The sequence below is a fragment of the Nycticebus coucang genome, chromosome 2 (genome assembly GCF_027406575.1).
Source record: "Nycticebus coucang isolate mNycCou1 chromosome 2, mNycCou1.pri, whole genome shotgun sequence".
NCBI classification, from domain to species: Eukaryota; Metazoa; Chordata; class Mammalia; order Primates; family Lorisidae; genus Nycticebus; species Nycticebus coucang.
The window spans coordinates 43,720,969-43,747,747 of NC_069781.1; the positions used below are offsets into that span (position 1 = coordinate 43,720,969).

The 26,779-nt window shown below is 38.0% G+C and overlaps 1 protein-coding gene across 1 annotated transcript in view; it reads right to left on the minus strand.

Annotated features, from left to right (window-relative positions):
* Window positions 1–26,779, minus strand: part of LOC128596405 (phospholipid-transporting ATPase FetA-like) — a 197,627-nt gene that overhangs the window by 167,342 nt on the left and 3,506 nt on the right. The window contains exon 2 of the mRNA XM_053606048.1: window positions 15,604–15,647. Coding sequence (XP_053462023.1) covers window positions 15,604–15,631 — 28 coding nt within the window. The 5' untranslated portion in view covers window positions 15,632–15,647. The remainder of the gene's footprint in view (window positions 1–15,603; window positions 15,648–26,779) is intronic.

Sequence of the window (26,779 nt, forward strand, 5' to 3'; positions counted from 1 at the left end):
CTTCATTCTGTTGAGATGATGTACCATATTAACTGATTTCTTGAACCATCCTATATCCCTGGGATAAATCCCACTTGATCATGGTGAGACATGATTAGGGGGAGACAAAGTCTTACTCTTTTGCCCCAGGCTAGAGAGCCATGGCATCAGCCTAGCTCACAGCAACCTCCAGTTCCTAGGTTCAAGTGCTGTTCCTGCCTCAGCTTCCTAAGTAGCTGGGACTACAGGTTCCTTCCACAAGGCTCAACTAATTTCTCCATTTATTTATTTTCTGCCTGTTCTTCCTCAGGCAGGTCTCAAACTAAGCTCAAGCAATCCTCTCACCTTAGCCTCCCAGAGTGCTAGGGTTAGAGGTGTGAGCCACCATGCCCAGCCATGAATGATTTTTTAATGTGTTGTTGAATCCAATTTGCTAGTATTTTGTTTAGAATTTTTGCATCTAAGTTCATCAGAGATACTGTGGCACAGTTTTCTTTTTCTATTGGTTTTTGTATGGGTTTTGGTAACTGGGTGATATTGGCCTCATGAATTTGGAAGTATTCCCTCTTCCTTGATTTTTTGAAATAATTTGAATAGGGTTGGTATTGTAATAGTTCTTCTTTAAATGTTTTGTAGTATTTAACAGTGAAGACATCAGATCCTGGACTTTTCTTTGATGGGAGACTTTTTATTATCACTTCAATCTTGTAAGTTGTTATTAGTTTGTCAATTTTGTTGATCTTTAAAAAATGATGAAAATGTTTTCATTTTTCAGTTCATGAAAAAACTTTTCATTTCATTTATCTTCTGTATTTTTGTGTTTCAATTTCATTTATTTCTGCTCCGATATTTATTATTATTTTTTCTTCTACTACTTTTGTATTTGGTTTGCTCTGGCTTTTCCCTTAAGATGTATCACTAGGTATTTTCTTTGAAGTTTCTCTATTTTTTTGAAGTAGGCACTTATTACTATAAACTTTCCTCTTATTACTACTGCTTTTGCTGCAGCCCATAGGTTTTGGTATGTTGTGTTTCTACTTTTATTTGTTTCAAGAAATCTTTTAATTTCCTTTTTAATTTATTCATTGATCCTCTGCTCATTCAGGTACATATTATTTAATTTCCATGTGTTTATATAGCTTCCAAAGTTTTTATAAAGTCCTTTAAATGGCCTATTTTTTTTTTTTTTTTTTTTTTTGAGACAGAGCCTCAAGCTGTCACCCTGGGTAGAGTGCCATAGCATCACAGCTCACAATGATTCTCTGGCCTGAATGATTCTCTGAAATGATTGAATGATTCTTGAATGATTGATTCTCTGGCCTCAGCCTTGAATGATTCTCTGGCCTCAGCCTCCCAAGTGGCTGGGACTACAGGCACCTACCACAATGCCTGGCTATTTTTGGTTATGGTTATCACTGTTGTTTGGCAGGCCCAGGCTGGATTTGAACCCTCCAGCTCTGGTGTATGTGGCTTACACACACACTAGCTAAGCACCTTAGCCGCTTGAGCTACAGGCACTGGGCCTAAATGGCCTATTTTTTTAAAAAGGAAAAAACAAAGTTTCTTTTGTTATTTATTTTTAGTTTAATTCCAATGTTGTCATAGAAAATACCATGCTGGGCTGCCTGGAGTTGGGGGGATGATGATGTGAATATTCCCATGGCCAGCACAGCTGGTACTGCACTGGGTCACACCTAAAGCCAGCATACTACTGGGTCTTGCCCAAGGCCCCTGGTGACCACTGTCCGGCCTTTATTCAATGCCCAATGGTGTTTCAGTCAGCAGATGGTGCGTCCTACCAGGACTACGTCCTTCCCTTCAGAGAAACAAGTTCCCTTCTGGCCCATGGTGGGCCTAGCAATGCCATCCAGGAACTAAGGCCTATAATCTGGGACTTCAGGAAACTGCTTGGTACATTATTTGACTATGGCTGAGCTGGTACCCAAGTTGCAAGACAAAGTCTTCTGTACTCTTCCCTTGAGTCTCTCCTCAAGCTGCACTGCCTAGAATTGGGGAGGGTGATGCAGGTACTCCCTTGGCTACCAAAACTGGTGTCTCACTGGGACACATGCACCGCCAAGTCCACTGGCTTTGAATCTAGTGTACCACCAGAACTTGTTCATAGACTGTGGTCTTTGCAGCCTGACTGCCTTTGAAATCTATTTTGGGCCCCAGGCCACTTTAGCCAGCTGGTGGTGAAGCTAGCTAGTGTGAGTGCTCAGATTACGACTGCTGAGACAGAGGATTCCTCCCTGGCTTAGGCCAGTTTACATGCTCCCCCTGTAGGCACTGGCAGAATTCTGCCCTATGTGCGTTCCACTGTAACAGGGAAGCACTGAATTCCAATGCAAAGTCTCACAGTCACTTTGCACTCCCTCCCTTCCCCAAGCACATAGATTCTCTTTCTGAGCAGCCCTGCTCAGGGGGTGGGATGGGGGAAGTGTGGTGTACACCATGCAAGACTATCCTTCATCCCCTCTTCAGTGCCTCTTTAATTGATATGGTATTAAAATTGGGTACTGAGCGCTCACCTGATTTTTGGTTCTTATGAAGGTGTTTTCTTGTGTAGACAGTTGTTCAATTTGGTGTTCTTCTCTAGGGACAATAGCTAGAAGGTTCTATTCAGCCATCTTGCTCTGCCTCCTTGAATATTCTTTAGATTAATATCCTTGACCAAGTCTTAATCTTTCCAGTCTGTCTTTTTAAGGTAATTTGGGGTAGTTTACCTTGATCTGTGTTCAGGTTACAATTTAATTCTCAGTCATAAATCTAATTTCCCTTATTTCCAAGGTGTCAGAGGTGAGGGTGGAGAAATAACTGATTTTTCAGTCTCCACTTACTTCCTACAAACTCCAGATAAAAGATGAAAAAATAAATAGGCTAGAAAGGGAAATGAGTAGGAACCAAACACAATGTACTTTACAAAAAGAAGGGTCTTAAAAACAATTGGCCATAGGCTGAGTACACAAAATGCCATAATTTAACAAAGCAAATCCCAAAATATCTGCTACCAAACCATCTGAAAAGAAACATTGACAGGTGTCCTTGGAACAGTCATGTAGCTAGAATCCTTTTTAAAACATATTTTACTTGTATTAATTTATCTGGCATTTATTGAATACTTACAATGTCCCAGGTACTATGGGAAAAGTGTAAATTAACAATACATAATCTCTACCCTAAAGGAGCTTACTATTATATTTAGAAGGGAAGAAAGACACATTAACGAGTAATTGGAACATAGTGGAGTAAGTGGGATAATAGACGTAGTTTCATACTGAGTACAAGAGAGAGTAATGAATTCTTTCTGGGGGAAAGACAGGGTCCTAAAGGACTTTATGTACTGACATTATTACTAATGTTAAACTTGGCAATTATCTTACTGGAAAGATCTAACTGAATGGGCATCTGCAACATAGCAGAAGCATCTAAACCATAACTTCTAACCATGGTTATAAAAAAATCATAAACATTTCTGGTTATGTCTAAAATAATTAAGAAATCAGGCTGGGCGCAGTGGCTCATGCCTGTAATCCTAGCACTCTGCGAAGTGGGTGGATTATTTGAGTTCAAGAGTTTGAGACCAGCGTGAGCCAGAGTGAGACCCAGTCTCTAAAAAAGAGCCAGGCGCCTGTAGTCCCAGCTACTCAGGATGCTGAGGCAAGAGAATAGCTTTAGCCCAAGAGTTTGAGGTGCTGAAAGCTATGACACCACAGAACTCTACGGAGGGCAACAAAGTGAGACTCTGTCTCAAAAAAAAAAAAAGAAAGAAAAATCACAAAAATTAAATCCAATGAAATTCACTTCTTAGTTTATTAAAAAGAACAGAAACAATAGCAGTCATATAGGACCATTTTAAGGAGTTTTGTAGATGGGTAAGGAGTACTATGAAATCAAAATTGATTACAGGGTATCACAACTGCAAAAATGATGGGAATCCCTGACTAACTCCTATTGTCTTAATTTTCTTGCTAATTTAATCTTTTGTCTATTAAATATTCACTTCAGATATACCACTGTATGTTACAGTGGGAGATACAGAAATTAATTAAGACTTGGCTTGGCACCCATAGCTCAGTGGTTAGGGTGCTGGTCACATACACCGGGGCTGGAGGGTTTGAACCTGGTCTAGGCCTGCTAAACAATGACAATTACAACAACAACAAAAGGAAAAATAGCTGGGTATTGTGGCGGGCACCTGTAGTCCCAGCTACTTGGGAGACTGAGGCAAGAGAATCACTTAAGCCCAAGATCTTGAGGTTGCTGTGAGCTGTGACATCACAGCACTCTACTGAGGACAACATAGTGAGACTCTGTCTCAAACAAAAAAAAAAAAAAAAAAAAAGGAAATTAAGACTGCAAATGGTGAGGAGAATTAGACCTAACGGTAAAAATAGATATAATACAAATGATAAATGCCTAAGAGGACTTGGTAGTTAAATGGTAAACAAAACATTGAATAATTTTGAGAAAAGGGAGTGATTCCAGTTAGAGCAATCAAGAAAGGCTAAAGGCATTTGATCTGGGTCTTATAGTAGCAGTTAAGGTCTTATTAGAAAATGAATCCAAGGGTTGGCACCCATAGCACAGTGGTTACAGAACCAGCCACATATACCGAGACTGGTGAGTTCAAACCTGGTCTCGGCCAGCTAAACAATGACAACTGCAACAAAAAAAAATAGCTGAAATAGCCAGGCATTGTGGTGGGTGCCTATAGTCCCAGCTACTTGGGAGGCTGAGGCAAGAGAATCACTTGAGTCCAGGAGTATGAGTTGCTGTGAGCTGTGACACCATGGTACTCTACAAAGGGTGACATAGTAAGACTTTGTCTCAAATAAAAAAATTAATTAATTAATTAATTAATGGATCCAAATCTTTCTTTTCCCTAATAATCAAATAACCTTTGTAAACAAAATATGTTACACTAATTAAAATGTATCAACACTTATTAATAACTGCATATCTACTTATAAATGGATGTAATAACATTTTTTAAAATGAAAGATACACATAAAAAAGAAAAGTAGTAAACAAAGTACTAAAGCTTAGTAATTGTACACAGACCTTTATGGCTCAGGGATTTTATTATTTCTCAACATTTTCTTGTCTGGACTTTTGGAAGCTAAGCAGTTTTCTTAATAGTTGGCTCTCTCGAAAGAAAGACTAAGAGATCGAAGAAAAAAGCTCTATATAAAGGGATATTTGGTCTTAACCAATAGACTTTAGAAGTTTGTTATCACACCATACATTAAACTTAACTTCATTGCTTTAAACCTGCTGGGTCTTTCATTTTAATAGAAAAATATTTAATTCCCTACAATAGTAAGTAAAGGAGCACTTAATCTCTTAACTGCTGTACTACTCCCGACTTCCCAATCTGTTCCTTCTCTCTTCCTTTACTACTATCAAGAACTCTTTATTCTTTATACAGAGCACTAAGTAATGCACTTTGCATCTGATCTTCAGGGCTAGGCCTATAAATGCTGTTTTTAAAATCATTTTTTAAACTTCTTTAAATCTCTGAACCATGAATCAATAAATTAAACATTACTAACCTTTTGATGACTTTGTTTTCCCTAAGTTCTTCTCTGTCTTAAGAAGAAATAAAAGAGAATCTCATCATTTCCGTTTGTTTAGCTTTTATAGCTTATAAAACTTCTCTCATTAAGCCTGAAGTAAAGGGAAAGCTGGTTACCCATTTACATTTGAGAAAACAAGTCTCAGGAAGACTGTAAATAGAAAAAATTAGAACTGGAAATCATGTCTTTTGAATCAGAGTCCTGAATCAGAAGTCCCATCCTCATCCTTTTAAGCAACCATTTCTCCATTTTAAACCACAGAATTCTTTTTGCTCAGTACAGGGTCTCTAATTGAACTTATTTCAGAAAAAAAGGTCTATCTTCTTGGCTTTCTTCTTGCTTGAGTCACTATATACAGCCACCCAAGTTGTACATGGCAATGTAAATGGTGCCCCTAGAGTCCCTGGAGTTGCACAATGCCATTGTCCTAAAAATGGCTTTCCTATTTACCTACTTACAATAGCTTTCCTATTTACCTACTTAACAAGACCTAAACGTCTTATTAAAAGAAAGACTTCATGAAGAAGACTGCCATGGCAATTGCAACAACAACGAAAATAAACAAATGGGACTTCATTAAACTGAAAAGCTTCTGTACATCTAAGGAGACAATAATCAAAGCAAAGAGACAACCTACACAATGGGAAAGGATAGTTGCATATTTTCAATCAGATAAAAGCTTGATAACTAGGATCTATAGAGAACTCAAATTAATCCACATGAAAAAAGCCAACAATCCCATAGATCCATGGCCAAGAGACATGAATAGAACCTTCTCTAAAGATGACAGATGAATGGCTAACAAACACATGAAAAAATGTTCATCATCTCTATATATTAGAGAAATGCAAATCAAAACACCCTGAGATATCATCTAACCCCAGTGAGAATGGCCCACATCACAAAATCTCAAAACTGCAGATGCTGGCGTGGATGTGGAGAGAAGGGAACACTTTTACACTGCTGGTGGGACTGCAAACTAGTACAACCTTTCTGGAAGGAAGTATGGAGAAACCTCAAAGCACTCAAGCTAGACCTCCCATTTGATCCTGCAATCCCATTACTGGGCATCTACCCAAAAGGAAAAAAATCCTTTTATCATAAGGACACTTGTACTACACTGTTTATTGCAGCTCAATTTACAATCGCCAAAATGTGGAAACAGCCTAAATGCCCACAAACCCAGGAATGGATTAACAAGCTGTGGTATATGTATACCATGGAATACCATTCAGCCATTAAAAAAATGGAGACTTTACATCCTTCGTATTAACCTGGATGGAAGTGGAAGACATTATTCTTAGTAAAGCATCACAAGAATGGAGAAGCATGAATCCTATGTACTCAATTTTGATATGAGGACAATTAATGACAATTAAGGTTATGGGGGGGAAGCAGAAAGAGGGACGGAGGGAAGGGGGTGGGGCCTTGGTGTGTGTCACACTGTATGGGGGCAAGACATAATTGCAAGAGGGACTTTACCTAACAATTGCAATCAGTGTAACCTGGCTTATTGTACCCTCAATGAATCCCCAACAATAATAAATAAATAAATAAAAATAGATCCCAGGGTCAGTGCCCATAGCACAGAGGTTATAGCACCAGCCACATATACCGAGACTGGTGGGTTCAAACTGTCTTTAGTACTTGGTCACATAGTAACAGAATGGCAACCCTTAATTAGTCATGCTAGTAGAGAGGACAGTGGCATGGAGGATAATAGAGATGATAGCTTACTAGCTATGGATCTGTGATGATTTTAGTAACATTTTATTTCCAAATATGTTAGATTTGGCTCATGCTAAAAGTATTTGAATTTGAAATTCCCTAAAGATGTAACTGAGAGTGATAAGAAAACAGATTATGACATGTTGGCCCCTGGACAGCTAAAACTAATCATATCTGACTATGAGCTAAAAATTTAGGCATTTTTACTTACTTAAGGAAAATAAATCTATTATGACCTCATAATTTATTATTTATTTATTTATTTATTTTTGAGACAGAGCCTCAAGCTTTTGCCCTGGGTAGAGTGCTATAACATCACAGCTCACAGCAACCTCCAACGCCTGGGCTCAAGTGATTCTCCTATGTCTGCCTCCCAAGTAGCTGGGACTACAGGAGACTGCCACAATGCCCTGCTATTTTTTGATTGCAGCCGTCATTGTTGTTTGGTGGGCCAGGGCTGGATTCGAACCCACCAGCTCAGGTATATGTGGCTGGTGCCTTAGCCACTTGAGCCACAGGTGCTGAGCCAACTTTATAATTTTAAAAGGTAATATTAATTCAGAGCTTACTATATTGCCATCACGGATGTATCTTTTTCATTTAACCTTTTTTCTTTAAAAAAAAAATTTTTTTTTTGAGAGTCTCTGTCACCCTCAGTAGAGTGCCATGGTGTCATAGCTTACAGAAATGTCAAAATCTTGAGCTCAAGCAATCCTCTTGCTTCAGCCTCCCAAGTAGCTGGGACTACTGGTGCCCACCATAATGCTCAGATATTTTTTTAGAGAAATGGTCTCACTCTTTTTTTTTGAGACAGAGCCTCAAGCTATCACCCTGGGTAGAGTGCTGTGGTGTCACAGCTCACAGCAACCTCAAACTCCTGGACTTAAGTGATTCTCTTGCCTCAGCCTCCCAAGTAGCTGGGACTACAGGCACCTACCACAACACCCGGCTATTTTTTGGTTGTAGTTGTCATTGTTGTTTGGCAGCCCGGGGCCAGATTTGAACCCCACAGCTCTGGTGTATGTGGCTCGCACCTTAGCCGCTTGAGCTACAGGCACCACCAATGGTCTCGCTCTTGCTCAGGCTGGTCTTGAACCCATGAACCCATCTTGGCCTCCCAGAGTGCTAGGATTACAGGTGTGAGCCACCCATGCCTAGATTTCTTTCTTTCTTTCTTTTTTTGAGACAGAGTCTTGCTTTGACACCCATGGTAGAGTACCAGGGCATCATAGCTCACAGCAACTTCAGACTCTTAGGCTCAACTGACTCTCTTGCCTCAGCCTCCCAAGTAGCTGGGATTACAGGCCCACCACAATGCCAGCTATGTTTTTCTCACTCTTGCTTAGGTTGGTCTCAAACCCATGAGCTCAGGAAATCCACACACCTCAGCCTCCCAGAGTGCTAGGATTACAGGTGTGAGCCACCCATGCCTAGATTTTTTTCTTTCTTTCTTTTTTTTTTTTTTTTTTTGAGACAGAGTCTTACTTTGTTTTTTTTTTTTTTTTATTGTTGGGGATTCATTGAGGGTACAATAAGCCAGGTTACACTGATTGCAATTGTTAGGTAAAGTCCCTCTTGCAATCATGTCTTGCCCCCATGAAGTGTGACACACACCAGAGTCTTACTTTGACACCCATGGTAGAGTACCAGGGTAGCTCACAGCAACCTCAGACTCTTAGGCTCAACTGACTCTCTTGCCTCAGCCTCCCAAGTAGCTGGGATTACAGGCCCACCGCAACGCCAGCAATGTTTTTCTCACTCTTGCTTAGGCTGGTCTCAAACCCATGAGCTCAGGAAATCCACACACCTCAGCCTCCCAGAATGCTAGGATTATAGGTGTGAGCCACCATACTCATTTAACCTTTAAAAAGGCAATGTGAGGAAAACACCACTGTATTATTAATGTCTCCAGATAATAGATGATAAAACTGAGGCACAAAAAGGCTAACTAACTTGCCCCAAAGCACCAAACTAGTAAGTAGCAAAGCCAGGACTGGAACTATAGATAGTCTGACTCTAGAGTCTATGCTTTTAACTCTGTGCTATGATTAAAATAAAAATGTATACCAACAACCAGGGAATAAAGGACTAATAAAGAAAATGTGGAAAAACTGTGAAAAATAATATGTACAAAGAGTGAAACTCTCTCTTTCTCTGGCAGATGGCCTATAGTAAACAACAACTGACCACTGAACAGCCAAGACAGACAACATGATAAATATCTATGCACTAAAGTTAATATTTTACTTACAGAGAGTATGTTAGGCTCTCATTCAGAATCTATTTTTACTCCTAATTTACAATTCTAATAAGGAAATTAACTAGTTTACAATGCTAAAGATAAGAAGCAATTAATTAGAAGGATTGAAGGGGTAATATAGCAGACGTAACACATGAGAAGCAATAATGAAGAGATAGAAAATTATGCTCCCCCCAATCACAAGACTCCAAATATCACCAATATCATGGTTTTAAAATACACCCACAAATTCTTCAATACTGCCCTTCAAGAAGTGAAGCTGAATATTCTTCCCCTTAAACATAGGCTACATAGCCTCAGGGACTCTTCTAACAAAGAGAATATGTTGGTGTGTCATATAAAGCATTGCAACTTCTCTTTGCTTGCTCTCTTGCTTTTGCTTACTCTGAGAGAAGAAAGCATCCAAGTAGCCTATGGAGGCCCATATGGTGAGGAATTGAGGCCTTCTGCCAATAGCTATGTGAGTGAGGCATACAGATGCTTGCACATGCCCTAAATCTCAGACACCTTGACCAGAACTATCTTAGCACAGATGCTCCTAGATTTCCAATACTCAGAAACTGAGAAAAAAAATAAATGCTTGTTTAGGGACTCAAGGACTGGCTTGCTATTGCTACTGTTGATGCCCACATGACCTCTCCGGGGGCCTCAGGAATTGCCCTCCCATAGTTCACCAACATCATTGCTGGTCCCCACACATACCTCCTCAGGCCCTGGGGACTGGCTTGTCTGGTGCCTCCATCCCCAGCAAAGCCTCACCACAGCCTGCACAAACAACCACAGCCTAAGCCACTAAGGAACTCATAGATACTGCTGATATTGATTACAGCTGAAGAAATCATCTGGCGACTACACTATGGTGCCTACCCAGAACCAAAGGCAAAACGCCCTATTCAAATCACATTATAGATGCCTCTACAGGAAAAAGTCTTTCTCTATAAAAGCTATTGCATAAAATCGTAAGAAGTGTATTAGATGCATGCATGTCAATGTAAGGACACAAGAAAAATGAAAAGACACACACAAAAAAGATACTCCCAAAGAAACTTAATTCTCCAAAGAATTGTTACCCAAAAGAAAATCTTTGAATTTTTTTCAATATAAGCATTTCACATTGTATATTGAAGCAATACCCTGAACCCCATAAATACATCAATGTACAAAGTTATGATTTAATAAAAAAATATAAAAATAAATAAAAGATCTTCTCTAAGGCACATTATAGTGAGACTGTCACAAATCAAAGACAAACAGAAAATTCTCAAGAGAAAAGCATAAAGTTACATATAAGGGAATTCCCCTTACATCAACAGAGGATTTCTCAGAAGAAACCTTATAGGCCAGGAGAAAATAGGATAATATATTCAGAGTGTGAAGTATTAAGAAAAGAAAACTATCAGCCAAGAATACTATACTCAATTCTATCCTTCAGAAATGGAGTAATAAGGTTTTTTCCTAGACAAGCAAAAACTGAAGAAATTTGTTACCACTGAATTGGCCCTACAAGAAATACTTAGAAGAGTCCTATATCTGATAGTAAATCTACCATCATGAAAACCCAAAAAAGCATAAAACTCACTAGAAAAGAAGATATATAAATGATAAAGAGAAAGAAATCAAACATTACCACGACAGAAAGTCATCAAATCACAAAGATAAGCAATAAGGGAGAAAACAACAAAGGATATACAAAACAATCAGAAACAAAATGACAAGAGTAAGTCTCATCTATCAATAATAGCATTGAATGTAACTTGTTTAAATTGCTCAATTAGAAGATAGGTTAAAAAATAAAACAAGACCCAACTATATGCTGCCTACAACAAACTCACTTCACCTGTAAATACATACATAAGACTGAAAATGAAAGAATTGAAAACATGTTTCAGGCAAATGGAAACCAAAAGCATGCAAGAATAGCTATAATTTCGTTAGAAAAAAATACACTTTAAGTCAAAAAATATAAAAACAGACAAAAAAGGTCATTATGTGATAAAGGATCAATCCAGCAAGAGAATATAATAATTGTAAACATACATGCACTCAATTCCACAACACCTAAAAATATAAAGCAAATACTGAAAGACCTAAAAAGAGAGGTAGGCCATGATACAATAGTATCTAGGGACTTCAACATCCTATTTTCAGAATTGGACAGGTTATCTAGATAGAATATAAATAAACATCAGACTTAAACTGCACTATAGATCAAATAGGCCTAACAGACATCTACAGAACATTTCATACAAGGAACAGAATATAAATTCTTATCAGCACATGGAAAATTCTCTAGGAGAGATCATATGTAAGGCACAAAATTAGGCTCAAAAATTTTTTTCTAAAATTTTAAAAAATTGAAATAAATCCCGTATCTTCTCACATGGCAACAGAATAAAACTAGAAACCAATTAGAAGAGCAACTGAGAAGCATACAAATACATGGAAACTAAATAATATGCTTTAAATCCACCACTAGTTAGTGAGGAAACTTAAAACAAATTAAAAAATTTCTTAAAATGAAAGAAAATGGAGAAACCTCTGAGATACAGAAAAAGCAACACTTTGAGGGAAATTTATAACAATAAATGCCTACATCAAAAAAGCAGATAGATTTCCTATAAACAATCCAATGACTAGAAACACAAGAATAAACCAAACCTAAAATTAGTAGGAGAAACATTGATAATAAGGAGAAGAGTAGAACTAAACAAAATAGAACCTAAAAAAATACAAAAGATCAATAAAATTAAAAGTTGTTTTTTTGAAAAAATAAACTAAATTGCCAAAATGTTAGCTAGCCTAAGGGGAAAAAAATGGGAGCAGACTCAAATAAATAAAAGCAGAAATGAAAAGGAGACACTATAATTCTATACCACAGAACAAAAAAGATTAGAGACTATTATAAACATCTATATGCCAACAAATTGGAAAACCTAGAGGAAATGAATGAATTCTTGGACACATATAATCTGCCAAGATTGAACAGGAAGTAATAGAAAACCTGAACAGTCCAGAAATGAACAAGTTTGAATCTGTAATAAAAAGTCTTCTAAAGAAGAAAAGCTCAGGCTTTACTGCTGAATTCTATCAAACTTTTAAAGAAGAACTAATATCTATTCTTCTCAAACCATTCCCCCAAATTGAAGAAGAATGAATTCTTCCTAACTCATTCTTCAAGGCCAACATTACTGTGATACCAAAAACAGACTTGGACATAACAAAAAAGGAAAACTACAGGCCAACATCCCTGAAGAATACAAATGCAAAAATCCTCAGCAAAATATTGGCAAACAAAATCCAACACCACATCAAAAGATTAATACACCGCAATCCCAAATGAGATTTATTACAGGGATGAAAGGATGGTCCAACATACGTAAATCAATATACAATATATCATATTAGCAAAATGAAGAAAACTTTATAAGATCATCTTAATAGATGTAGAGAAAGTATTTGATAAAATTCAACATCCCTTCATGATAAAAACTCCCACCAAATTAGCTATCAGAGACCATACCTCAACATAATAAAGGCACAACTAACACCATCTTGAATGGGAGGAAGCTGAAAGCATTTCCCCTAAGAACTAGAACAAGGTAAGAATATTCACTTTTGCCACTCCTAGTAGTGTAAGTACTAGTCTGAGCAATCAGGCAAGTGAAAGAAATAAACAGCATCAAAATTGGAAAAGAGGTAGTCAAATTGTCCTCTTTTCAGATAGACATGATCTTGTATATAAAAAAGCAAATACATGATCTTGTATATAAAAACACCTAAGTACCCGGACATGAAAAACTCTTACAACTGAGAAACAAATTCAGTGAAATTGCGGGATGCAAAATCAACATACGAAAATCAGTAGCATTTCTTTCTTTCTTTTTTTTAATTAAATCATAGCTTTGTACATTAATGCAACTATGGGGTACAATGTGCTGGTTTTATATACATTTTGAAATACTTTCATCAGTAGCATTTCTATACACCAATGACAAACGAGCTGAAAAAGAATCAAGAAAGCAATCCCAAGCCGACTGCAGTGGCTCAAGTCTGTAATCCTAGCACTCTGGATGGTAGGATTACACTTGAGGCACGAGGCTCAATTGAGCTCAGAAGTTTGAGACCAGCCTGATCTAGACTAAGACTCCATCTCTACCAAAGATACAAGAAAAAGTTGGACCTTTGGGGGGACACCTGTAGTCCCAGCTTTTGAGGCTCAGGAAGGAGGATCACTTGAACCCAGGGGTTTAAGGTTGCCAGAGTTAGACTCACACCATGGTACTCCAGTCTGGGGGAACAAAGCAAGACTCTGTCTCAAATAAAACAAAACAAAAGAGTTAAGAATATCTCTGTACATACTCTAAAATTTGTTCTTCCTTTGATTGAGATAGATTATCAAAGCCTTACCCTTACTGTATTATTCTGTCCCAAACTCAGAATAGCTTTTACTAAATAATACTTTAACATTATGTCAACTGCCTACACTGAAGCACATTAAAGGAATCAGCCTTAGCCCTAAATAAGTGTTTAGTAAACTACCATAAACTTACAGAAAGACAAAGAGGGCAAGACAAAGATGGTCATGGATCTACCTGGATACCTCAAGATCTTAACCAGATAAGACAATATGTTCTATGAAGCGAGAAATGTACTGGTGCCACCATGAGATGAGGACAAATTATGAACAAAACCAAGGAGGATGAAATTCTCTGTGGAAGAACTAGAGTCAAAATCTGATTTCACCACTAAAGACCCTTCCTTCATAAACTCAAGCATGGATCTGGATAGCTACAAATGTAGACATTAATGGCAATGTTTGGATAAATGAGAATGAGATCTTAGATATACATTGAGCATTTATGAGTTTTAAATAAAGGTTCAAAGCACACAAAATATCATGTGAAATTTTAAATAATTTTTATTCCTCAATCTTAGGATGATTCTCTTTTATTTAACCCTCACATTTTTCCATTTAGCTAAAATCTGGCCATTTTTTAAAGTTTAGCTTTTAAAATTATAATGACATAGTATAGTTCAAGTGGAACTGATTTTAGTTCACTAAAACTCAAACCAGCTTCCTCTCCTACACATACTTTGGAAGTCTCATGGTTCTTTTCAAATTCTTTGAAACTGTGAGACTATGTCCACAAGGAAGTAGGACAGGCTTTCCCTTTGTCAGAGAGAATTTTCCAGTAAACCAATCGTTTGGTCAGAATGATGTGGAAAGTTTAGTTCTAGACCTTGATAGAAAGTCCAAGCTTTCTCCAAAATAGCCAGAGCAGAAACTGATACTTATAAGACAAATTGTGATACTATGGATGCATACTAAAGGGTCTGCAATTGAAGAAAGGGGTTATTAAGTTCGATCTCTATGGAAAAGTAAATAAATTCAACATGATCCTTTTGATCATCTTAAACTCTATGGAAAAGGAGAGAGAAGTGTCTAGAGGAGTGTTCAGAACATGATTCATGTTCCTATAACATCAATAATTTCACTTAAATCAATAAATTCAATGAAAGTCTCTGTTAGACTATTCTTATCTGCCCTTGAAAACTGACAGATTAGAAACTCTCACCTTTAGCTTTGCTAAAGATATTTCACTATGGTCATAACATGGTTTTCTGTTTTAAACACCTAAGTTAAATCACTTACCTGCCTGTCTCAAGTCTTTAAGTAGAACGTTCTTCTCATCACCTTATAAAAAGAACATTTAAACACTACTGCCAAGTATGAATCAGTACTATCAGGGATTATAACCAAAGATTTCCCGTAATATCCTCAAGTTCAACTTTGTAGTTTTTTTTCCTCCCACATTTGTAGCAAAAATAATCTTAGGCCAGGTCAAAGGCGAATCAAGTCTGAATTCTATACTGAGTTTCTTGGAAATCTACGCGTTTAAGAAGCTTCTTGATGATGGGCTTCAGTTCAATGCTTTAATGAGTGTTCTGAGAACACAAGTGGTTTCCTGGCTCTGTAGTTAGAACATGGTACTAAGCAAATACCATTAGTGATTGTTGAACTTTGGGTATCTCAGCAGATATGAGCTGAGCACTTACCTGAAATAAAAGGTTTTATGTATTTCATCTCAGAGAAACACCACCTAAGAATAAAACAAAAACTGCCTGTCAGTTGAGGCCCTGTTGATATCACGCCTATCATTTATCAAAATTTATCATGTGCTTGACACTTTACTAAGTCCTTTATATAGATTATCTTGTTTAATTTTCACTAAAACCTGGGACTAGGATTATATTTTTACACACAAAAATCCTGAGGCTCCAGAGAATTCAGTGACTTGCTTAAGCTCATATAATCAGAAAACAGAGAGTCAGAATTCGAATCTCTACTTGCCTGTCTTTGACCACTATTCTGTACCATCTCTTTTAGACCTGGCCAAAGATGAAGAGATGATTCTGAAATGATTGTCTAGGGCAGTAACTGAGAATTGTGATCAAGTATCAAGGTTCTGTGTGTATGTAATAATTTACAGCCTTAAATGCTTAGATACTCCTCTTTCAGGGCTCTGACACTGAGCTCAGGTGGAAATACATTATTCTACTGTATCTCCACATTTTATCACCCTCTTTTCTTTACTTTTTTTGCTCCCAAATCTTGTAAGACAGTATTCCCCAAAAGTGTGGCCCGTGGACCACTTGTTTCAAAGATATGAAGTTCTTGTAAAGGGCCAGATGTGGTGGCTCACACCTGTAATCCTAGAACTTGGGACTCCAAGGTGGGTGGATTGCCTGAGCTCACAGGTTTGAGACCAGCCTGAGCCAGAATGAGACCCCCATCTGTAAAAATAGCCAGGTATTGTGGTGGGTGCCTGTAGTCCCAGCTACTTGGAGGCTGAGGCAAGAGAATCACCTAAGCCCAAGAGCTGGAGGTTGCTATGAGCTATGACATCATGGCACTCTACCCAGGGTGACAGTGAAACTCTGGCCCCTACGCTCGATGTACTAGATTACAATTTCCAGACAATGGTGGCAATGAGAAACCCAGAAGTTTCTTTTGCCTGGTAAATTTTAAAACTATTAATTTCCCTGGAGCAAAAGAGCTAGGGTAATCAGAAGGAAAATGGAAAGCTAGCTACCATAATAATCAGTCTGACATTGAGTCAGATTGGTGTTAAGAAAAATGTTAAGTCAGAGATCTTGTGAGAAGGCATGGGGTTATAACATTGTTCTGGAGCTGGAAAAGATCATGCAAATTGTCCATTCCAATAGTTTTCTAACAGTGCTCCATAAAGTCTCAGGGAATTCTAAGGTGCGACAGAAAAAGGAATTTGCTGTCAGACCTTAAAGCCCTAACAAAAGCTACTGCAGAAGCTCTACTGGAAAGCATTTTGTAACATGGACTTTGGTGTAAATTTGTATCTTGAATAAATGGTTTAGCAGATTTAAAAAAGTAAAACCTTGGATGCACATGGGAAAGTTTAAGAAAAAATCTTGAGGCCTAGCATATATCCAATTGAATAAAATTTATAGACATGAGTTTCAGGTATCAGCATTTTTCAGTACCAGGTGATTCCAATGTGTAGCTGAGGTTGTGAAACATGGCACCAATCTAATTGGTTCTTCCTCATTTGACATAAAAGGAAACCAAGACAGAAACAATGTAAAGGAGATCAGGATTAGAACCAGCATCTCTCTACTTCTAGCCCACCATGCTGTGTGGTTCTCTTTCCATATTCCAAAATGAAACAGTTACTCCTCTAAGGCTGAGGGTATCTTAATTAAAATTGCTACTTCACATTTACAGAGCTCTCCAGACATTTTTTTACAAAGACACCATGAAGTTGGCAGAGCAAAATTTACTATCTCTGCTTTTTTAGAGATAAGAAATCAGAGGTCTAATAAGTTAATTCACAGTGCCATAGAGGTAAGGCCAGAATTAAAATTTTTGTCTTCTAATTTCCAGAGTAAGTAAATTAAATTTTCCAACTATTTGCTGAATGCCTAGTAGGTATTAGATGTTGAGACATGGTCAAAGATGTAAAGATAAATGAGACATTATCCATTCCATCAAGTAGTATACAGTCTTCTTGAGAAGATAGTTAAAATACTGCATTGCATGGCTTATCTAAGAATAGGTGAAAACCTTCTTCAACTGACCTCAATAACCACGCCCAATTCTCCCCATATTCAGTCTGTGGTTTCAGTCTTCTAACTTCTTCCTCACTATAACTATTAATTCTAGAGAATCAAAGGGATTTAAATATAGCCACTACATATCTAGGCTAGGCCATGTACCTGAAAAAATCTTGGTGAGGGTAAAAAAGGGAGAAGTAGTTTCATTTCATACTCTCCAAAGCCAAGGATATGACCCAGAAGGACACTGGGAGATTCCAACACAAAGGGCTAAATGGGTAATAAAGGCTATTCACAGAAATAATTATTTCCTTTTCACAGCATTTCAATAACTGGATAGTTTGTAATTTGTGTTGAAGATTATTACATACCAATGGAGAAAATAACATGAAGGAAATAATATCTGTATCTACAATTCAGAGTGGTGAAGATCACAAATGGACAAAAATATTCAAAGACAGCTTTTTTTTTTTTGCAGTTTTTGGCTGGGGCTGGGTTTGAACCCGCCACCTCCGACATACAGAGCCAGCGCCCTACTCGTTTGAGCCACAGGTGCCGCCTCAAAGACAACTTTTTTTACAAGGAATTCATTAGATATTACAAAATGTTACCATCGTGATTTTAATCTAATCTAGGAAAATCTAATGAAAGAACCAATCTATGCTTTATTTATGGACTGAAGAAAGTTGGCTAGGAATAGTCTAGCACAGTTATTCTCAAACTTTAGGATTCATCAGGATCACCTAGAAGGCTGGTTCTCACAACTGAGTTTCTAATTCAGCAGATCTGTGGTGGGGCCTAAGAATTTTCATTTCTTACAAATTCAGGTGATGTTGTTGGTTTGGGGAGAACCACTGGTTTAGTATAAAGGTTTCCAACATGCCGCAACACACATGCACATTGCAAAGTACGATATTTTAACCATTATTCATTTCATAAACCACAGCCTCCCCACCAACCTCCCTACCAATGCCCCCAAATAAGACTTAATCAGGAAGAAGTTAAATGGGTATTAACTTAAGGAGATAGTCTGAGAACACAGAAGAATGAGTTGTAACAGTAGCACCTTGAGAGCCTTTTCCTATCTTCAGACTGATCTGTTAACACCTATTTGTTTAGAACAGGCTAAATTCTATTAGGAAGATTTAGTTTACATGACTGTGGTCCTCAGGAAGCCTTCTCAGATGCCACAAAGATGGGTCAAGTATTTTTACATGCATATTATTAGTTCCCATAGACTATATCCTGTGCTCACCCATTTTTTAAAAATTTATTTTATTTATTTATTATTAAATCATAGCTGTGTACATTAATGCAATTATGGGGCACCATGCACTGGTTTTATATACCATTTGACATATTTTCATCACACTGGTTAACATAGCCTTCCTGGCATTTTCTTAGTTATTGTGTTGAGACATTTACCTTCTACATTTGGTAAGTTTCACATGTACCCTTGTAAGATGCATCGTAGGTGTGGTCCCACCAATCACCCTCCCTCTGCCCATTCTCCCCCCTCACCTCCCCTCCCTCTCTCCCTTCCCTATATTCTTAGGTTTCATAGTAGGGCTGAGTACATTGGATACTTTTTCTTCCACCTGTGCTCATTTTAACATTTAATATACCTTAAATTGAAATTGTCTGTCTCCTTCATTAGACCACATTCTACTCCAAGGTAGAAAACTATACATCAATGTACTCCAGTGGCTAAAACAGCACTCAGAATGTGGTGTGTTCCAAATAAATTCCCTAGTGAATAATCGGAATAACATCAGAAGTCACAAAATCCTGAAAATTTCCCAATGACTTCTTATCTTATTTCCATTAAAAACCAAATTCATTACAAAGGGCTACAGATCCCTATATGCTGGCTTCATTTTCTACTGGTTTCTCCTTGCTTCACTCAGTTCCAGCCAGGCTTTGAGACCTTAACTAGAAATGGTATTTCAGCCAAGGAGCCATTTAGGCACATGAGAGAAGAAAGCAACTAACATAGGCTGAACCTCCGTGTGTATCAGGCCTTGTGCTAGGTGCTTTCATGTGCAATATCATAGAATCCTCACAATCACCCTGGGACAAAGCATCACTATCCTCATTTCATAGATAACGAGATCAAGCCTAGAAGTAGATTCTGAAGTTGAACTGAAAGATGTGTTCTTAGAAAGCATGCTTAATGGTGATTTTTCCTTCCCTAAATACCGTGTGTTCTTTTTATGCTATTTGCTGTCCTCTCCCTTCCCTGCCCCCTCCTCCTCACCAACTCCCTCTGCCCCATTCTGGGAGGCTAACTTCTATGGACTACATCGCTCAGACCCCCTTCCCCCTAGATTTCTGTTTAGGTTTTGCCAAAAACCTTTTACTTCCATACATTCAATTTATAATATCGGCAAGAGAGTCTCCTTCCATTCTTCTAAAAAGCTTCCTGTCCTTCCAGGTCTTCTATTTAGAAATCTTAGAAGTCTCCCTAAATATTATCCATAAAACAATGCTGTTTTTACTACTGTTGTGCTAAATCTAGCATGACATTAGTACTCTGTTGTCCTTCCTTGTAGTTCTATGACTGTTTAACTTTGTCAGTCTGGTCATCCCAGCAGGGCAATAAGCTCATTTTGGGACAGGGAACTGGCAGGTACTGCTTTGGGCATTGCTGCAGGTACTGCATTGGGCACTGCTTCAGTCACTGCTTTGGGCACTGTGTTCAGCACTACTTTGGGCATTGCCACAGGCATTGCTTAATTGTGCAGCTGTTTAACTGAGTCAAGAAATCTCAAAATCAAGTTTCAAACTACCATGATCAAAACAGGATGGGGGCAGGCCAAGATCCAACCATTAGAACCAAAATAGTGCTCAGTAGAATGTGTAAAAAAAAAAAAACAAAATTAAAAGAATAGAGCCAAGATGGAGAAATTGACCACCTCTTGACCTCACAGCTTTGTATGTTTCATTGCCATAAAAGTGTCTAAAGAAACTGGCATCTTCATCATGCACCTGACACCATTACACATCTTGTTTGACCAAATGAAGTCAAAAGGAGGGCCATCACCAGAAGACCAGAAAACCATGGCCTTTTCCCAAGAAATTAACATGAATATTCCTCCCCTTGCTTACCCTTTAAATAAACTGCATAAATAGAGAGACAAAAAGAATCACGAGGCAAATTTTCCTCCACAGGGAGAACAAACCTCTACTCTGTGGAGTATGCTTTCTATAGTTTCTGAAATAAAACTTGCTTTCATTATACGTTTGGCTTGCTCTTGAATTCTTTTTTGTGGGAAGTCAAGGAATCACTTGGACTTTAAGTGGATCCTAGCATTGGGAGTCACTTTCCTGTGTCAATTTGGGGTAGGGAATGTGTTAGCAATTAGAATCTTAAATTATGAGGGGGAGTGAGGAAATGGCCAACTAGAAACAGCTTTTGCCAGAGGCTCCTGTCCAGAGACAGAGATCATGGACAGAAGTGGACTCAGTGAAGCCAATGGTGGGGAGCTGAGCATGGAAAGAAGATAGACAAGTGCACATCATCTCTGTTGAGACAAGCTGCAACTCCAAGAAGGAAGAAATACAACAAAGACCAGGTACAAAGCTCAATGCCAAGAGGATGGGAGATTCATCCCCCAAGCAGATGGCCCCTGGAGGGCTCTCTGCAAGCAAGCAGGGAACTAAGGACATTTCACATTACCCCCATGGGAGAGAGTCCCTAAACCCTGGTCCTCCTCCTGCAGAGAGGTCTTACCTCTGAGCCTAGGTGTCATCCTGCCTGGCACAGAAGTGAACAAATATTTTCTCTGTAATTCTGAACACACCATTCTCCATTTTCACTATCATGGTTGCCTGAAGGTCTTCCCCCTGCATAGCCTGGAGTGTTTGGCGAATTCACTGAGAGGCCGCTGTACAGCAGTGTGGAAACAGTGACTCATGTGGAAGCAGGGGGTGCAGGGAGAGAGGGATGCATTCAGAGATGGTTTGTGGGCTGAATTAGTGGCAAGCTCAGAGTAGGTGATGCTCCAGTTCTGATTTTTGTTGGTGAACTTTCCTGACTCCTCTGCCCACTGGAGAGGACCCTACTATAGCCCCTTGGGATTACCCAACGGATCTGCTTGAGGATTTCTGCTTTCTGGCCACCTCAGAACCCTTTGAACTCTTTCTCACTAGTGGAGTTTGTACTGCCTGGGACAATTTGATAGAAACTTTTGGACTAGGCTGTCCACTCAGGGACACTCTGAAGTTGAGTGGTGGTGGACAGATTCTCATTCTCCAGCTGTCGCTGGTGGGGGGAAGGGTACCACATGTGTCTGTATCTTTCCCCAGCTGAGATTCTAGCCTAATACTGTGACTCATTAGGATTGGGTAGAGGCAGATGGACATCAAGACAGAGCCAGCTTGTGTTACTCACCAAGTAGGTCCTCAGAATCTGGTTGCAGCTCTGAAAGGGACCTTTGTAAGGCTGTAAGGCAAAAGCCACAATCACAAGCCCCAGTTCATTGGTGAAGGGCTGGTTAGTGCCCATTCTTGGGGCCCGCAATCCAGTTTCACACCCCCTCCCCCAGTTTTAATTGCCAAATAGTGGAAAATACTCAAGGGGAGGAACCAGCAGAAGAACTCCAGCAACATGAATAATCAGAGTACATCAACTCCCCCAAGAGACAACAAAGGAGATATAATACCATCCATAGAGAAATGGCTGAAATGTCAGAAAAAGAATTCAGAATATGGATGGCAAATAAGATGAATAGAATGGATGAAAGGATAGAAATAGAAATCCAAAAAGTAGTTTAAAAGTTGTCTCAAGAAATTAATGAATTCAAAGACAAAGTCACCAAGGATATGGACATAATGAGAAAAGATATAGCAGAGCTTAAGAAAGTGAAAAAGGCATTCAAGGAGCTTCAAAATACAGTACAGTCCCTCAGTAATAGAGTTGAGCAAGCAGAAGGAAGGCTTTCAGAAATCGAAGACAAATCTTTTGAAAGATCTCAAGCATTCAAAGAGGCAGAAAAAAGGAGAACAAGAACAGAACACTCCCTGAGAGTGCTATGGAACATTCTGAAAGATCAAACATTCAAATTATAGGTATTCCTGAAGGAGAAGAGGATGATGTACTTAAAGGCACACATGTTCTACTCCATGATATTATGGTGGAGAATTTCCCAAGCTTTGCAAGAGATACAGAAATTCAGACAGTAGATAGTTTCAGAACCCCAGCACGACTCAATCCAAATAAATCATCTCCTAGACACATTGTAATTAACTTTGCCAAAATTAATATGAAGGAGAAAATCCTGCAAGCAGGTAAGTGTAAGAAAAGTATTAACTACAAAGGGAAATATATCAGGATGACCATAGATATTTCAGCTGAAACTTTTCAAGCCAGAAGAGGATGGTCATCCACCTTCAACTTTCTAAAACAAAACAACTTTCATCCTAGAATACTGTATCCAGCTAAACTCAATTTCAACTGCAATGGAAAAATCAAATACTTTACTGACATCCATATATTATGGAAATTTGCCATTACTAGACCACCTTTCCAGGAAATACTCAGACCCATTTTCCGTAATGACTAGCACAATGGTCTACAACCAAAGTTAACTCACCCAGAATTTAAAGAACAAAACCCATTGGGAGGCTGAGGTGTGAGGTTTGCCTGAGCTCATGAGTTCAAAACCAGCCTGAGCTAGAGCAAGACTCTCTCTCTAAAAATAGCCGGGCGTTGTGGTGGGTGCCTGTAGTCCCAGCTACTTGGGAGGCTGATGCAAGAGAATCACTTGAGCCCAAGAGCTAAAGGTTCCTGTGAGCTATGACACCAGGACACTCTACTGTGGGTGACAAAGTGAGACTCTGTCTCCAAAAAACAAAATTAAAAAACTCAAAAAAGCCTAGCACCCACAATGGAGAAAGAGTTAAAAACATGCACTGGACCTGTGAAAAACAATACGGACAAAACACTGTCATACTTATCAATTCTCTTAATTAATATAAATGGCTTAAATTGTCCTCTAAAGAGGTACAGGTTAGCTGACTGGATATACAAACTTGGCCAGGTATCTGTTGCTTCTAAGAGACTCACCTTACCTTAAAGGATAAAACAAGAATCACGGTGAAGGGATGGACAACTATAATACAGGCAAATAGAAATCAGAAAAAAGCAGGTGTTGCAAATACATATGATATCATATGTATTCATATGATACTGAACACAAGTCAAATTGAAAGCACTTCCACTCAGATCTGGAACTAGATGTCCATAGGGTGCATAAATGTTAATTATTGACAATTGTTATGTCAATAACAAATAATTAACATTTATGTACCCTGTTATTTATTTATAAATTAACATTTATGCACCCTGTTAATTATTGACAATTGTTATGTCAATAACAAATAATTAACATTTATGCACCCTACCTGAATTCTCCTTGATTTATAAAAGAAACCCTAATGGATATGAGCAATATGGTATCTTCCTGCACTATAATAGCTGGAGATTTCAATACCCCTTTGGCAGTTTTGGATAGATCCTCCAAGAAGAAACTAAACAAAGAAAGAGTGGACTTAAACTTGACCCTAGAACAAATGGACTTAACAGACATATACAGATCACTTTTTCCTGATAAAACTGAATACACAGTCTTCTCATCAGCCTCTGGATCATCCTCCAAAATTAATCATATCTTAAGACACAAGTCTAATCTTAACAAATTTAAAAGAATAGAAATTATTCCTTGTATCTTCTTGGACATAACAGAATAAAGGGTGAACTCAACAGCAACAGAAATCTTCATACTCAAAGTCATGGAAACTAAATAAACTTAGGCTGAATGATAGCCGGGTCAAAGATGAGATTAAGAAGGAAATCATCAGATTTTTGGAACAAAATAATAATAAAGACAAAAAGTATCAAAACCTGTGGGATACTGCAAAGGCAGTCCTACGAGGGAAATTTATAGCATTAGAACATTTCATCAAAAAAACAGAAAGAGAGCAAGTTAGCAACCTAATAGGCCATCTTAAGCAATTGGAAAAGGAACATCAATCCAACTCCAAACCCAGAAGAAGAAAAGAAATAACCAAAATTAGAGTAGAATTAAGTGAAATTGAAAACAAAAGAATCATTTGGAAGATCAAGGAAACAAAAAGTTGGTTCTTTAAAAATATTAATAAAATTAATAAACCTTTGGCTAGACTAACCAGAAACAGAGAGTAAAATCTCTAATAACTTCAATCAGAAATGATAAAGGGAAAATAAGAACAGATACCACAGAAAAACAAAAAATGTTCAGTGATTACTATAATAACTCTATTCTCAGAAAAGAAAATGTGGAAGAAATGGACCAATCCCTGGACCAATACACCACCTTCCTAGACTCAACCAGAATTAGAAATTTTGAATAGGCCTACATCAAGCACTGAAATAGCATCAACTATATAAAATCTCCCAAAAAAGAAATTCTGGGACCAGATGGTTTCATATCAGCATTCTACCAAACCTTGGAAGAGGAACTAGTACCTATATTAAATAACCTATTCCAAAACACAGAAAAGGAAGGAATCCTCCCCAACACATTCTACGAAGTAAGTATCACCCTGATCCCCAAACTAGAAAAGAACCCAAAAAGAAAGAAAACCACAGACCGATATCATTAATGAATATGGATGCAAAAATATTCAGTAAGATCCTAGCAAACAAAATTTAATAGCATATTAAAAAAGTTATACACCTTGCCTAACAAATGCAATCAGTGTAATCTGGTTTATTGTACCCTCAATGAATCCCCAACAATAAAAATAAATAAATAAATAAAAAGTTATACATCATGATCAAGTTGGTTTCATCCCAGGGTTACAAGATTGGTTTGACATACATAAATCTATAAATATAATATACCACATAAATAAAATAAAAAACAAAGACCATATGATTCTATCAATTGATGCATAAAAGACTTTTCATAATATCTAGCATTCTTTCATGATTAGAACACTTAATAAGTAGATGTCCACACTTCCCAAAGCAAGCTACAGATTTAATGCAATCCCCATCAAAGCACCAATGTCATATTTAAAAGAACTTGAAAAAATTCTTAAACTGATAGAGGCCATCTACAAAAAACCGACAGCCAATATCATACTGAATACAAGTCAAATTGAAAGCATTTCACTCAGATCTGGAACTAGACTAGGATGTCCATTGTCATCACCGCTATTCAACACAGTACGGGAAGTCCTAGCCATTGCAATCAGGCAAGAGAAGGAGATCAAGAGTATTCAAATGGGGACAGAGGAGGCCAAACTGTTGCTTTTCTCAGATGAGATGATCTTACACCTGGAAAACCCCAGGTACTCAACTACAAAGCTCTTAGAAGTGATTAAGGAATATAGCAGTGTATCAGGATACAAAATCAATACCTACAAATCAGTAGCCTTGATATACACCAACAGTTGTCAAGCCAAGAATATAATCAAAGACTCTACTCCTTTTACAGTTAGTGCTAAAAAAAGAGAAAATACCCAGAAATATATCTAACAAAGGACGTGAAAGATCTTTATAAAGAGAACTATGAAACCTTGAGAAAAGAAAGCAGAAGATGTTGACAAATGGAAGAACATACCATGCTCATGGTTGGGAAGAATCAATATTGTTAATATGTGCATGGCTTTGTGCCCATAGCTCAGTGGTTAGGGGGCAAGCCACATTCACCAGGGCTGATGGGTTTGAACCTGGCCAGGGCCTGCTAAACAACAATGATAATAATAACAAAAAAATAGCTGGGTGTTGTGGTGGGTGACTATAGTCCCTGATACTGAGAGACTGAGGCAAGAGAATTGCTTAAGCCCAGGAGTTTGAGGTTGGTGTAAACTATAATGCCACAGCACTCTACTGAGGGTGACATACTGAGATACTTTCTCAAAAAAAGAAAAATGTCCATACTACCCAAAGCAATTCCCATCAAAGCACTAATGTCATACTTTTAAAGAACTTCAAAAAACAGTACTTCATTTTATATGGAATCAGAAAAAAACCTGAATAGCCAATACAATACTTAGAAATAAAAACACATGTGGAGGCCTCACATTACCAGACTTCATGTTACACTATAAAGCTATAGTGATCAAAACAGCATGGTACTGCCACAAAAATAGA